Source organism: Ylistrum balloti, unplaced genomic scaffold, assembly GCF_031769215.1.
Source record: "Ylistrum balloti isolate Yb309-2 unplaced genomic scaffold, AGI_CSIRO_Ybal_v1 Utg370720, whole genome shotgun sequence".
NCBI classification, from domain to species: domain Eukaryota; kingdom Metazoa; phylum Mollusca; class Bivalvia; order Pectinida; family Pectinidae; genus Ylistrum; species Ylistrum balloti.
In genome coordinates this window covers 108,479-123,830 of record NW_026782428.1, presented here as the reverse complement: position 1 = coordinate 123,830, position 15,352 = coordinate 108,479, and the positions used below count along the sequence as shown (strand labels likewise).

Below are 15,352 nucleotides of genomic sequence, written 5' to 3'. Positions count from 1 at the left end.
TTGTAAAATTAGATGTACTGTAGTATACAGATGTACTGTAGTATTGAGGGTGAAATGTACAATTTAGATGTACTGTAAACTCTTGTATAGATATAGATTTATATACAAAGTAGTAAAAGACGATGATACATGTACTGTAATGAGGGTAGATGTACTGTAGATGTACCCCTACTATTGAGAACTGTAGATGTGTACTGTAGTATGGTAAGGTTCACACGAAAACAGTTAAAACTCCACATCGATTAAGACCCTTCCAACAAGGATCCAGCTTAGTGTTTTTATGTTGTTTAAATATCTTTTATGTGAAATTAAGTATGACACACTCAAGCTACACTTGTACACAATAATTATTTTAACAGAATATGATGGGTGATAATTTTAGATTTAGAATTTCAGGCCATTAATGATTTCTTTATCAAAACTAAAAGAATCTGTAATGTTTTTAGTGAAAGCATGTTTGCCGACATACTTCAAATTTAAATAGTTTTTGCACATTATATTATTCACTTGAATTCAGAAGATTTTTTCTGTTATTTCTTTTAACCCAATACAAGTGTGGCCAACTCACCTGATATTGTTAGGGCCACCTGATATCTGATAACATGATCTGTTTAAAGTGTGAAAAATGCCTCAAGAGCTGGATTCATGACTTTTTATCTGGATTTAAAATCATTTTTAAAAAATTAAAATAATCAAAATAATCCAGCATAACAAGGATTGTTTTAAAGCACTTGACCTTGTAAACACTTTCACTCTTCATTTCAAACCGCTATGACAAGAAATGCATCTGTGTAGGTAACACTGCCAAAAATTATCCTAGTAATGTTGAAATGAAGTTACAAAATCTACAGTGATGTTAAATATGACTTGCTCATTGTGTGGAAATTTCCTTATTTTCGCGGCTACAGACAAACCACAGAATTAAAATACAATGAATTTTTTTAGAAGGAATTATGTGTATAGTGATGTCATGTCCATGAGTGTGTTTCACCTTCCACCATTCAGCTCAAGCTTTGATAGTGAAAAAATGTAAAAATTCAAAATAACATTGCACAAAAGCAACTCAAATTATGTGTTTTCCTTTTAATAACACATATAAATTTATTAAATTTCATTTTAATAAATTACCATTACTGAAATAAAGTTACATTAATAATGATGGTGTGTTTCTCCCATGAATACCTACACACTGAACCAGCCTACCTCATTCTGTAGTCGATTAAAAAAAATAATTTACATACAATTCAGCAAAAACATTACAAATCTACTGATACGTAACTCACTAAAATCCCGTATTTATCGGGGTTGATTCTGACCGACAGAATATACCAGGGGTGTTAGGGTCAATATGGAATGGTTATTGCACATTGAGGAAAAATCTATACGCATTCATGGAAAATACTGACAAACTATAACTAGCACTCCTGTTATAAAACATGTACCTGATTACAACAACACATAAGCTGGTACCAAACTTACTTCTCAGTAGTGAATATCAACAAAATTGTCTTGGATTAAAATGTCAGTTCTTTTACAATAAATTCATTTGAAAAAAATTCTTAACCATTTCAATATTTTACATTAAAGAAAAAAAGGAAAGAAAAAACACAACATAACTGAAATAGGGTAAAATGAGATAAAATTGGTAAGTCAAATACAAGAAAATACTAAGTGGTTTTTCTAATTAAACTGCATGTTTTACTTATATAATGGTGATATCTGTTTCTAACAAACATCACTGTATCTATAATGACGTGTAAATGTATCCCTACTGAAATGGGGTATCAGCTTTAATTCTAATTAGTTAGTTGGATGTTGACAGAGACAAGATCCATTCAATGTTTTAACATATTAATGCACAAACACTTAAACCTGTAATATAATGTTAAACCTTTAAACTGTTATATCTGTAGTATTACAAATCTAGATCCACTTTTACTACATCAAAATTAAATTTAAAGCATATGTGTGTGTATCTAAAATCTGTGAAATCTGAGGGTAAAATTTTCACCTAACATACGTTACTTTAGCTACACATTGATAAATAAATATTCTGACATTATACTGACCTGCTAAACAACAAAATAAAGTAATTTTAAAAATATTCTGAGAAGCCAACCATACAACATTTTATGAATTCAAAATATCTATTTTAATAAAGCATCCTAATTTTTGTTTATTTATTGATTTACGAAAGAATAAAACATTTAAATAATACTGTCGTTATAGTGTTAGTTATATCTAGTATATACACGGATAATGTAGTCTTATTTACTGTTAATATTTTAAAGCAAATACGTTTATTTAAAAACTTTAAAATGTATCAATTCTATAAGATACAGAATCATATCATGAGTGACTTAATGAACTGATGACAACTTTGTTAAAACAAATGAACAGTAAGACACTGGTATCTCTGATATTTTACCGGTCAACTTAAAAAAAACACGAAAACCTTCCTCAATTGATCACTGATGTCCAATAACCTTTTAAAAAAGTCTTAAAATTTTCAATAAAATGACAGTTAAAAATGGATATTCGTTGACATGGATCTGAACACAAATTTAAATTAAATTCATGTTATAAGTGAAGATAATGATAAGACACAGAGCTGAGGTAACTATGTCGTCTATATGTGATAGCAGTAGATTGACATAAATTTATGAGTATTTTGTAACTAATTCCCTCATCAAGCCATCGTTTTATAATGATAAAAGCTTTATGTAAGGAAAGTAACATTTATATAGACAAGAATTATCTCTATCCATTTCACAACCACGTTTTGGATAAAAAAAGTGCTGCTTGAACAAATTAAGTTTCAATATTTGTCACATGTTACTGTGATTACCTTCTGATCAAACTTGGTCCTACATCACAGATGTCTGTTGTTTAACAACTCATGTATAGACTCTATATACTACTGTACTTATCTATTGTTAGTAATTTGTTCTTTATAAACTATCAATATAAATAAACAGTCTAATGTAACATTGTTAGTTTATTCCAAATGACAGTGATAGCATTCCATTCGTAAACAAGCCTTTGATTAAATTTTTTTCTAAAAAGTCATTGATTTAAGATTTTAAAAAGTGAAAAAAAAAGTTGTAGATTTGAAATTTTTAAAAAAGGTCTTTGATATGATTTAAAAAAAAAAAAAAAAAATGTTGATTTAAAATTTCAAATAAGTCTTTAAATTTTAAAATAGAAAAAAAAAATTTTTTGTGCTTCAAAATTACAAAAGAATATTACAAACTTTTGAATCTTAAGGATATCCGACAAAAAGATCTCTAAACATAAAATTAAAAGAAAATTCAAACTGGACAAATAAGATATATAACAAGTTTTTCAGTGCTAAATCTACCAATAATAGTTGTCATATGACTAGCTGTTTTAGGTATGTGATTTTTAGACCTTAGAACGTCTATAAAACCATTTCCTGAGGTGACAAAAATAATTCTAACTTACTTCCTTGTCAAATCAGGCCAAAATAAAACAGAACCAAAACTTTTTACATCTCACAAGCAATTTGTGAAGCACTGTAGTGTAAAATTCTTTTCTGGTAATTTGAAATTTTGTCTTCACTAAACTTTGCATTAATGTTTGGCTGACTTCAAAGGCAAACTATGAATTGTACAGAAATCTTTTGTTTTGTTGATTTTCTCTGAAAAAGTTTACTTTAAACATCATTATAAATCCATGATTTAAGAACGATAAGACTATAATTATCTATAAATATTGATTGCTCCCTTATGTGGTAATTTATCTATTAAACTCTCCCTTATATGGTAATTTATTTATTAAACTCTCCCATATATGGTAATTTATCTATTAAACTCTCCCTTATATGGTAATTTATCTATTAAACTCTCCCATATATGGTAATTTATCTATCAAACTCTCCCATATATGTTGGCTGTGATAAATTCTCTACATTACAGTTGTGTAACCACTGTAATTATACACACAATATTAGAACATATCCAACAGCTATAAAAAAATCTCAACATTCAATACACACTATCAGTGATAATATCTATAAATTTCTGAAAAATCATTTGCACTGAATGTATATGATACAAAAATGAATGATTAAATCAACATCTGACCTTTTTCAGACAGTTAACCTTTGACCTTCAATAGTCAATCACTGATGTTGCCTGACAGTTGAACTTTGAACTCTCTTAGCAGTTAGCTTACACTGGCAGTGACATATAAACAAATTGTAGACACTGATGAGAGAATATAGATATCTATTCATGCCAGCATTACATCAATGACCTGAATTATGACCCTTTACCAAGAAAAGAATCAAATTTCTCAACAACAACAAAAAAAAAAAAAAAAACCCAAGTAGTTTGCTTGCTTTAGGAAATCTGATGATGTGATTAAATTTCTCCCGACGATTTTCTATTCTAATTGTAACTTTTATAGGCAGATCCCGCTACATAGGCCAGTTTCTATGACAATTTGTCTATTTGGATTGCCTCCTTTGTTACTTAGAAGATGTTACATCATTTACCTCCCTTGTATAAAGGTTGTTGAGATTACAGAAGGCAAACATTTCATCATTTATTATAATTGGTGGGACAATGATGCTGCCAAAACTGCACCAACTCTGTCTGTCTATTTTCACAATTTGTTCAGTTTTGACCACTCCATAAAAGGCAGGATGGTGATTTGAGATGCCTCTGTGGTGTATGGCATAGTATGATGGCCTGAGTGTTTTGATATTAGAGAGTTACTTCCCCTTTGAGCTTTTGGAGTCGCATCCTACATCAGAGTACACAGCATCCCTGGAGAAATATATCTGTCACAGTCATGATTACATTATCTTGTAACATTTGATCTCCCAGCAGTCATCTCCAATACTTTCGTAATTCAGTTGTTTTTCCATAAATCATAATTGGCATAATTTTACACCAAACAAACATTTTCAGAAGTGTGAAAATTGCCAGCAATTATCTCCCCTGGTAGAGCCCTAGTTGCCTTCCCTTGACAATATATCAAAACACAGACATTGACTAGATCCATTTTTTTGTGTCACAGATTTGTTCCGTCATTAAATCACACAATATGACAGTTCCTCCAACATGTCTGACACACTGCTGTAGTGTAACACTTGTTGCTGTTCCAGAGAACTTTCTTTCTGAACATCGATTCTATTATAAAATTTCATCATTAAAACAGTAAAAAAGCAATAATATGAACCTTTTAACATCAAATGCTGAGAAGATAAACAATAATTCCATTCATTTCACAAGGATTCATCTATCCTGAAGAGTTATCTGCCCATGGATTCACTCCATCCACAGACTTTAAGCTCTAACAAGGGATAGCAGGAATTCACTGGCACATCTTTTGTAGATTAATTCATGATTTGTGGTCAACCGATCTACATCAGATACTGTACATAATCCACACATCCTGATAACTTCAAATACAGTTTAATTCCATTATTCAAAGGGAGATCACTCTATATACACTCTTCTACCGAAGATTATTCTCCTTTCATTGTAGTCTGTGTAAACAAGAGATATAATATTCAGTCATTTGACGTTTTGTAGAGAGGGATCAACTGAATTCCTATTAATCTCATTTCATAAGGGCACAGTAACAATATCCCATCATGTGGTTTTCTTTTCACTTGAGTTATCTGCCCCTTTGTGTGGAGTCTTTGCTCATTTTGGTTGATGTCTATAAGCCACCAAATTCCTATTCAAAACGTGTGATATCTAAATGCGACTTGTCCGTACGTCAGAGTTTAGTGGCTCCATCTCAGGGTCGTAGGTCGCCTTGTGTAGATCATCTACAGGGTACAGAGAATGGCTGTAGTGTTGACCACCAGGGTCCATATAGCTGTAAGGTGGAGCCGTCGGCTCAGTAGGAAAATAACCATCATAATTCCTTGGTTCTTCCTCGTCGTCATCGTCTTCATCACCGCCACACAGGAGGTAACGGGACCTCTGCAAAAGGAAGAAGGTCTCAGAATGATTTCAAAAATGACAACATATTTAACTGTAAAATACTGAAATTAAACCCTATTACATCTTAAACAAGTATATGTTAACCAAAGTGAAATAGTTCATATTATAAATAAAAGTAGCTTCTTATGGTATTCTCTAGAGGTAAATCAATGTAAAATAATCCACAGAGATTACACTGAATAATACCTATAAACCTGGGAAACAAGCAAAAAGGCAAGTACTTTACTGAATTAAAGTGAAAATATGATACTTAAAGCTCAAATCTCACAATAGATAACAGCCTGGGTAAAACCTTTCGATTGTAGTTCAACATCTTGTCTGTTATATTGTCAAATATATTTTGTATTACCGGCTCACTTCCATAATCATAATTCAAAAATCCCTTATTTGGTCAATAATATATTGGCTGATTACTTTTTCTAAACATAAACTTTATTTATTTTACAACAATTGCAAAAAAGCTTTAAGCTTATATAGATCACTCTTGTTGGCCCGGATGGAACATGTGAGAAGTCTTGTTGTGGAAGGAAACAAAAGTACCTGGGGAAAACCCACCTGGTTGGATAGGTGACCCCTTATACCCTATGGATGATTAGCTTTTATAAATTTAGTTAACTAAATACATGTATAACGCAAAATGAATAGCAAGGGGAGATAATTACCTCACTGCAGTCACCCTCGTGCAGCATACAGCTGTGAATGGCCGCTGCAGGGATGGCAATGTATGGCACACCAGCTAGTAACCAGCTGATCAGTTCCCAGAGATCAGACACTTGGTGACCAGCGTAACTAATGGGGATGTTTTTGGTGATGATAAATGAGTACAGCCAAAAGCCCTGAAAAACAGGAGAAAGGTGCTATTTACTGTACATAAAAACAATATTACATTTGCTGACACCTAAAACATTTATGATACATATCTTGTCCAAACAAGTAATTTGATACAGTCTGAGTTAAATAAATAGATAAATGAAGAAGCAAATCAATCAATCAATCAATTTGAGTATCAACAATAACTGCTATATTATTAATTCAGAAAACACAATTAATGTGATAAAATAGTATGTTAGAGTCATACTTTCAGCACAAACAGCTGTACTCAAAATAAAAAATAGATTAAGTATACAAAATCATTTCAATTGAAATATATTTTTCAAAATTGCTTCAATATCCCTTTTTTTCAATTTTCTGTTGAAATCTCTATGCAAAGGAAACTTTATTGAGAAACAGATTTTAGTAAAAAATATAGTAAATATACAGTTTATGTAGTCTAGCATTGTAAAGTTACAGAGTTATCTCCCCTGATACTTACTGTAGCTCCTATGGCAGCTAGTATACACCATATACTCAGCAGTACCTTTTCTGCTACAGCAAAACGATTTCTTACTGTAAAATGGAAAAACTTTATAATACCAACTGAAATCTGGTCCTGAAATCATCAACATAAGAAATATCTGGTATTGTATTACTTCATCATACCCCCACCCCTTAAGATAACCCTCACACCCTCAAGGTGAACCTCAACACCCTCAAGCTGACCCTCACACCCTCAAGCTGACCCTCACACCCTCAAGCTGACCCTCACCCCTTAAGCTGACCCTTACCCCTTAAGCTGACCCTCGTCCCCTTAAGTTGACCCTTACCCCATTAAGCTGACCCCCACCCCTTAAACTGATCCTAACACCCTCAAGCTGACCCTTACCCCTTAAGCTGACCCTTACCCCATTAAGCTGACCCCCACCCCTTAAACTGACCCCCACACCCTCAAGCTGACCCTTACCCCTTAAGCTGACCCTTACCCCATTAAGCTGACCCCCACCCCTTAAACTGACCCTCATACCCTCAAGCTCACCCTCACACTCTCAAGCTCACCCTCACACTCTCAAGCTCACCCTCATACCCTCAAGCTCACCCTCATACTCTCAAGGTCACCCTCACACTCTCAAGCTCACCCTCATACTCTCAAGGTCACCCTCACACTCTCAAGCTCACCCCTCACACTCTCAAGCTCACCCTCATACTCTCAAACTCACCCTCATACTCTCAAGCTGACATCAACGAGTCAGTTGGCCCAAAAGAATATTTCTGTATCTTCTACCTTCAGGAATAACAATTTATCTGATCAGTAGAATGCATTGTTTTCCCAACATTGGCCTCAGTATCTCTATGGCATGATGATGACCTAGTTTCAATATCATGACAATGTCCTAGTTTTAATATCACGGCGATGACCTATTTTGCAATACCATGACAACCTTGTTTTAATACCATAGTGACAACTTACCATACACTATGATAATGGAGAATGCCAGAAGTGCCACGGTGATGAAGCGAAGTCTGAGGACAGATTGGTCCATCAGCACTGTGTAGTACATGCCCGCCTACAACAGGTAGAGTTAATAGTTATTATAGACCACGTCTACAATATTGTATAGAGTAGTCAACAAACTTCTTAATTCTGTAAGGTATGATATTGCTGGTATTATTTGCAGTCATCGAAAATAGCGATAAATTAAATACCCAGTAAATATTCTGTATACTGACACAAGTGTATAGAAAAAGGTGAAATTTTCTCCCTGTGAATTTACACAAGCTAGGCAAACTGCAAAATATTCTCCCTGTGAATTTACACAAGCTAGGCAAACTGCAAAATATTCTCCCTGTGAATTTACACAAGCTAGGCAAACTGCAAAATATTAGCCCTGCAAAATTAAACAACTGTACATTATCTAAGTCATGTTAGTCTGTATGTCATTTATCTGGGTCATATTAACTTGTATATTAATTATCTGGGTCATGTTAGTCTGTATGTCATTTATCTGGGTCATATTAACATGTATGTTAATTATCTGGGTCATGTGAATGTTAATTACCTGAGCGATGTGGTATGATAATATCCTAGGTTATGAGGGGTGGTATGCTAATTGCTTAGGTCATATGTATAGTTACCTGGGTCATGTGGATGAAACCTGCCCCCAGGGCAAGTACAATCATGACAAATGAGATGACAAAGTTGACGACTATCTTGTGAGACGATAAACGTGATGAACGGGAGAACAGACTGTCACAAATATTGTCAACGATTGTCAGCATCCCAACCGACTGTAACAGAAAACAGTATATATATAGTATTAGTACTCAATCTATTCAGCCAACCCATTAATCAATTAAGCAATTTTACTAAATTTTTCACATCAATTTATAAAAATGATTTTTTATACAACAAAAAAGCTTTTATGAATCATTCTTGTTGGCCTAAAGAGCCTGAAGGTTCTTACTGTGGGAAGGAAGAACACTTCACTAAACACCAGTGGGCAGGCAGGTGCCCCCTTCTATTATCATGTTCAATCAGGTAACCAAACTTCCTTCACCTAGATTGAAGGGGAGGGTGTGTATATTACAACACCTCACTTAATTGGTCTTTCACATCAACTGTGTTTAACCTTCAAAAATAACTGGGGGAAACTCCAAACAACACTGGGAGATACATCATACTATACATCTTACATCACAGAGAGGCAATCCCTTTGACAAAAGTAGACACTGGGAGACACTCCCTATGACACAGAGAGACAGTCCCTATGACACTTAGAGGCAGTCCCTATGACACAGAGAGACAATCCCTACAACACAGGGAGACACTCCCTATGGCACAGAGACACTCCCTATGACACGGAGACACTCCCTATGACACAGAGAGACAATCCCTACAACACAGGGAGACACTCCTTATGACACTTAGAGGCAGTCCCTACGACACAGAGAGACACTCCCTATGACAATGAGAGACAATCCCTACAAGACATAGACACTCCCTATGACACAGGGAGACACTCCTTATGATAAAGGAAGGTACTCCCTCTGACATAGGAATAAATGAGTTTTGATTACTAGTAAAGATAACTCTGTTTATCTACAAGTTCTCCTACCAGGAACATGACTCCACTGAGGAAGAGAGACAGGAAAAAGAGCATGGCATACTCTTTGGGTATGTTGAGTATAGAGAAGGCTGCTGGCATGGCCTGGAACACGACCTTGATACCTGTAACATAAATACAAAGGTCAGATCTAGAGGTCACAACCTTAATAAGTGTTCCATAAACACACAGGTCAGGCATAGAGGTCACAACCTTGACACCTGTAACATAAACTCTTAAGTCAGTCAGAGAGGTCATAACCTCGATACCAGTAACATAATCTCTGATGTCAGCTATAAAGGTCACGACCTTGACACCAGTAACATAATGTCTGATGTCAGACGTTAAGGTCACGACCTTGATACCACCATGAATTTTGATACTTTTGACTGTTTGATAGTAAACTAAATTTTATGAACAGATTCTAATGTAATTTGACAAAACAATGGTAGATGGTGGTAATGCCAGGTTTGTTATAATAACTGATAAATCTATGTAGATACCATGTATTGATACTACAGGGTTTTATACCTAGAAATTCATCATAATCTTACTAAACACTGAGGGATTCACAACAATATTAGTCCTTCATTCTATAATACATTAAGTTAACAAGTAGACAATAAGATGTCCTCCTTTCCCAAGGACAATCTGATAGATTTTGTATCATTGACTCAAAAATTTAACTGTTGTTGTATCTGATGTTTCAAGTTTTTCTCTTTTATAAAAATTAAAGTAGTTGATAGGAAAGTCATGAAATGAATTATTCTTTTCTCCACTAGGTTTGCTGTCAATCTATCTTTCTTTTTTTTTTTTGTGATTTTAATCTCGAAAATGAAAAATAAAAAATATAAATAATAAAAGATAATGAGTTTTACAGGTATGGTGCGTTATATTAGTATTGTATACAAACATAAATCAGGCTTATAACAATTACCGTAAAAAATATTTTTCCTGGTTTTATATTTTTTACGTTGTTAACGAATTTCAGAAGTAAACAAAATGCTCTTTTACTAAATGATGAAGAAAAATGACGTTTAGCGGAAGTCGTTTAATGGTCTCTTGTTTTCTTTATTAATTAATTTTGCTTTTTAATGAATTAATTTTTTTTGCTTTTCATCCTCTCTTCCAAAAAAAAAAAGAAAATTTACAGTACTTCAAAATGCACTGATACACTAAACCCACACATCATTGATATACTTTGTAAATATTCATACTGTAAAATTAAATATTTTTGTGGGACTAAAATTCCATGGTTTTCCATAAATATACACTTTTGATGGCCCTTGATTTTGTGGATTATTAGTACTATAATCCATGTCCACTTTTATCTGCTGATATCATAGACATTAAATTTGTCGATAAAGTGTACTATAAAAATTAAACAAAAATAAATGCCCACAAAAATTAATGATTTTACATACACTGTACATGTATTAGTAACCTTGTTGTAAACTGTTATATCTGTTTCTATAGTAACATACTGTTGGATAGATTTACTTAGAATTCTACCTGCTCAGGTCTAGTGTTTACCTGACAATCTCATTGTATTAGTGAAAAAACCCTCCAGGTCAACAAAAATCATACATGTAGTATTATCATATCTCATACTGAAAAATAATTTCAAGAAGTAACAAACATCTAAATTATTAAACTGCACATTCAAAATAATTGAAAGAAATATTAGCAAAAAAAAGAGAAACCACCAAAAAATACAAATCACAATTCAACTACTCGTATAAACTGATGATCAAATAAGGAGGCCATGCATCATTCTGACAACACATAAAGCCTGAGGAAAGACATCACCAGAGAAACATGGTGGGAGGTGAAAAAGGAGCTCTATAAATAATACCCTGGCAGGTGCAAACTTTGAGTAACCTCTCTTACACAGCTATACATTCCAGCTTTCACTGGATGACAAATTTGATTCTGGTCATTTTGGGAAAAACTAAGTGCTGGTATTGAGAGATATCAATGTTTATATTTCACTGAATACTGAAATGATGTTTGAGTTATGATTAACAGATATTTTGTATTAGTGCAACTTAGACTGTACAATGTTTTCTGCAATTACAAAATGTCAGTACAGTACAAACGTCAGAATCAAGTTCCTCCCATATACTGTACAGGTCTGTGTTGTCTCCCTTAGTGATATTTTCAGAAATACATTAAAAAGAATTTTTGTTCAAAATATCAGTGTCTTCGAAAATGTACTGCCGTTTTATTTGTTTTCAAATGATCCAGAAATTGATTTTTAAACTAGGTCAGATTTAAATGGTGCCTTACCAGCTTGTTACGGATATAGAAGAAAATGTCACATTAACATCACATACATCAAGTAATTTGTATTTTTCAAATATCTTTAAACAAAAAATACTAATAATATACGTGACATTACAAGGTCATACTATAAACTAATTATTGTTACAATGATTAAAACTTCAAATTTATGTGATAATCAACTTTTTCATTTTTCGCTTTAAAACCAGAGACAAAATGCTACTTCAACACAAATTTTATGGAATTATTTACCTCAAAACCCCAGGCTGTATAATTGTACAAAAGCAGCTAATTTAGATAAGAAAACTATATAGATATTGACAGGTAGGATAGACTAAAGGGCAAGTAAAATCCAGGGGGAGACAACTTAATAACATCCAGGGGAGACAACTTACAAATGTCTACAGTGCTCCCTGTGAGTGAGCGCAGAATCCAAATGAAACAGAAATCATCATTTCAATAACATGTGGTGTTAATAATAACAAGGAGTTAAGCATATCACTTTCTTAATTACACCTTCACACAATAACAAATAAAAATATTGGAGATCAACTAATGGTAATTTTTTGTTATCATTCTAGGAGTTTCTGCTGATGGTATTACATACAATATGTTTATTAGAAAATGATGATAACAATTTATGAATATTTTTCATCCTATTTTTTTGTGTACTTAACTCAGTGAGGAGAAGTAGGCAGGTAAAGCGTGTAGTGTGAAGGAGTAAAAATACATGATATATTAAAATATTTAACATAAACATTAAAGCACATGGATAGGCTGTGTCAGCTGGACAAAGAGTGTTAAAAACCTTAGGCCTTCATAATACCTCATTCTATAACAGAATTGCTGATTAATTAATAGTTAATATCTCCTTCCTACAGTTTTATCTTAAAAATGTTCCATTAAAGGGGAATAACTCATTAGGAAATTAGCAAAGTGAAAAACTGAATTGAAGGCCAATGATTTCCAAAACAAGCGACATTTTCATAAAACTTTGTATAAAGATCAAATGGAATTCATGAAACCAAAATTGATTTGAAAACATTATCACCATGGGAACAATAACAATGCCATTTAATATCCAATTATAAAAGTAGATCGAGAGAGTAAAGAATTTCAATACAGAAAGATGGACAAACGGACACGAAACTTCAGAAGGGTCACTTTTATCTCCCTTCCAGGATCTGTTGTGTTGACCAAAATATCTCCATGATGGTCATGTACAGCGGGAGTAACAAAGCAATCACTGACAATGAGTTGTTAAAAGGTTTACAAGGACAAGCCAGTGTACACAGCTATATATCACACAGTTATATATCTCGTGATATTTAAGTTATATCACACAACCGCCAAATAATGTCTGTGTAATATGACATGCTTAATAATATTTTTGTGATTTTATAAATAAATGTTCCAAAGTATGAAAAGGTGATTACAAATTTTGTCTTGATGGAAAATAAACGTGAGTTTCATTTACTTCGGTATTTCTCACAAAGGATATGATCTTAGTATCTTACACTTGATGTTGTGTAGAATGTATCACATCCATTGTATAACTTGATATTCTGAAATCATCACAAGACTTGATTTGATTTCTGTATCTAATTAAGTAAATCCATTCTATGTTGGTACCACCATCCAGTCTTCATAGATCTTACATGAGTTTCTAATTCATACAAGATATCTCATGACTTAATCTCTTTGGAATAATACCTGATTACTTTTTTCTATATATAAATAGAGATATCTGACCACTTGTTCTGTATAAAGAGATATCTGACCACTTGCTCTGTATAAAGAGAGATATCTGACCACTTGTTCTGTATAAAGAGATATCTGACCATTTTTCTGTATAATGAGAGATATCTGACCACTTGTTCTGTATAAAGAGATATCTGACCACTTGTTCTGTATAATGAGAGATATCTGACCACTTGTTCTGTATAAAGAGAGATATCTGACCACTTGTTCTGTATAATGAGAGATATCTGATCACTTTTTCTGTATAATGAGAGATATCTGACCACTTTTTCTGTATAAAGAGAGATATCTGACCACTTGTTCTGTATAATGAGAGATATCTGACCACTTGTTCTGTATAAAGAGAGATATCTGACCATTTTTCTGTATAATGAGAGATATCTGACCACTTGTTCTGTATAAAGAGAGATATCTGACCACTTGTTCTGTATAAAGAGAGATATCTGACCACTTGTTCTGTATAAAGAGATATCTGACCACTTGTTCTGTATAAAGAGAGATATCTGACCACTTGTTCTGTATAAAGAGAGATATCTGACCACTTTTTCTGTATAAAGAAAGATATCTGACCACTTTTTCTGTATAAAGAGAGATATCTGACCACTTGTTCTGTATAATGAGAGATATCTGACCACTTGTTCTGTATAAAGAGAGATATCTGAGACTTGTTCTGTATATCTGACCACTTGTTCTGTATAATGAGAGATATCTGACCACTTTTTCTTTTTCTGTATAAAGAGAGATATCTGACCACTTGTTCTGTATAAAGAGGGATATCTGACCACTTGTTCTGTATAAAGAGGGATATCTGACCACTTGTTCTGTATAATGAGAGATATCTGACCACTTTTTCTGTATAAAGAGAGATATCTGACCACTTGTTCTGTATAAAGAGAGATATCTGACCACTTTTTCTGTATAAAGAGAGATATCTGACCACTTGTTCTGTATAAAGAGGGATATCTGACCACTTGTTCTGTATAAAGAGAGATATCTGACCACTTGTTCTGTATAAAGAGAGATATCTGACCACTTGTTCTGTATAAAGAGAGATATCTGACCACTTGTTCTGTATAAAGAGATATCTGACCACTTGTTCTGTATAATGAGAGATATCTGACCACTTTTTCTGTATAATGAGAGATATCTGACCACTTGTTCTGTATAAAGAGATATCTGACCACTTGTTCTGTATAAAGAGAGATATCTGACCACTTTTTCTGTATAAAGAGAGATATCTGACCACTTGTTCTGTATAATGAGAGATATCTGACCACTTTTTCTGTATAAAGAGAGATATCTGACCACTTGTTCTGTATAAAGAGAGATATCTGACCACTTGTTCTGTATAATGAGAGATATCTGACCACTTTTTCTGTATAAAGAGAGATATCTGACCACTTGTTC

The 15,352-nt window shown here is 33.3% G+C and overlaps 1 protein-coding gene across 9 annotated transcripts in view; it reads right to left on the bottom strand.

Moving 5' to 3' along the window:
* Positions 1 to 207: 207 nt before the first annotated feature.
* The window catches only part of LOC132557782 (sodium- and chloride-dependent GABA transporter 2-like), a 116,418-nt gene continuing 101,273 nt past the window's right edge, over positions 208 to 15,352 (bottom strand). For 7 of the 9 annotated variants that reach the window (XM_060222310.1, XM_060222311.1, XM_060222309.1 and 4 more), the window contains 7 exons: positions 12,580 to 12,597; positions 9,914 to 10,026; positions 8,934 to 9,086; positions 8,269 to 8,365; positions 7,297 to 7,370; positions 6,647 to 6,820; positions 208 to 5,963 (listed from right to left, as the gene is read on the bottom strand). In XM_060222310.1, coding sequence (XP_060078293.1) covers positions 5,733 to 5,963; positions 6,647 to 6,820; positions 7,297 to 7,370; positions 8,269 to 8,365; positions 8,934 to 9,086; positions 9,914 to 10,026; positions 12,580 to 12,597 — 860 coding nt within the window. In that variant the 3' untranslated portion in view covers positions 208 to 5,732. The remainder of the gene's footprint in view (positions 5,964 to 6,646; positions 6,821 to 7,296; positions 7,371 to 8,268; positions 8,366 to 8,933; positions 9,087 to 9,913; positions 10,027 to 12,579; positions 12,598 to 15,352) is intronic. The other 2 variants (XM_060222313.1, XM_060222316.1) reach the window with 1 other exon arrangement.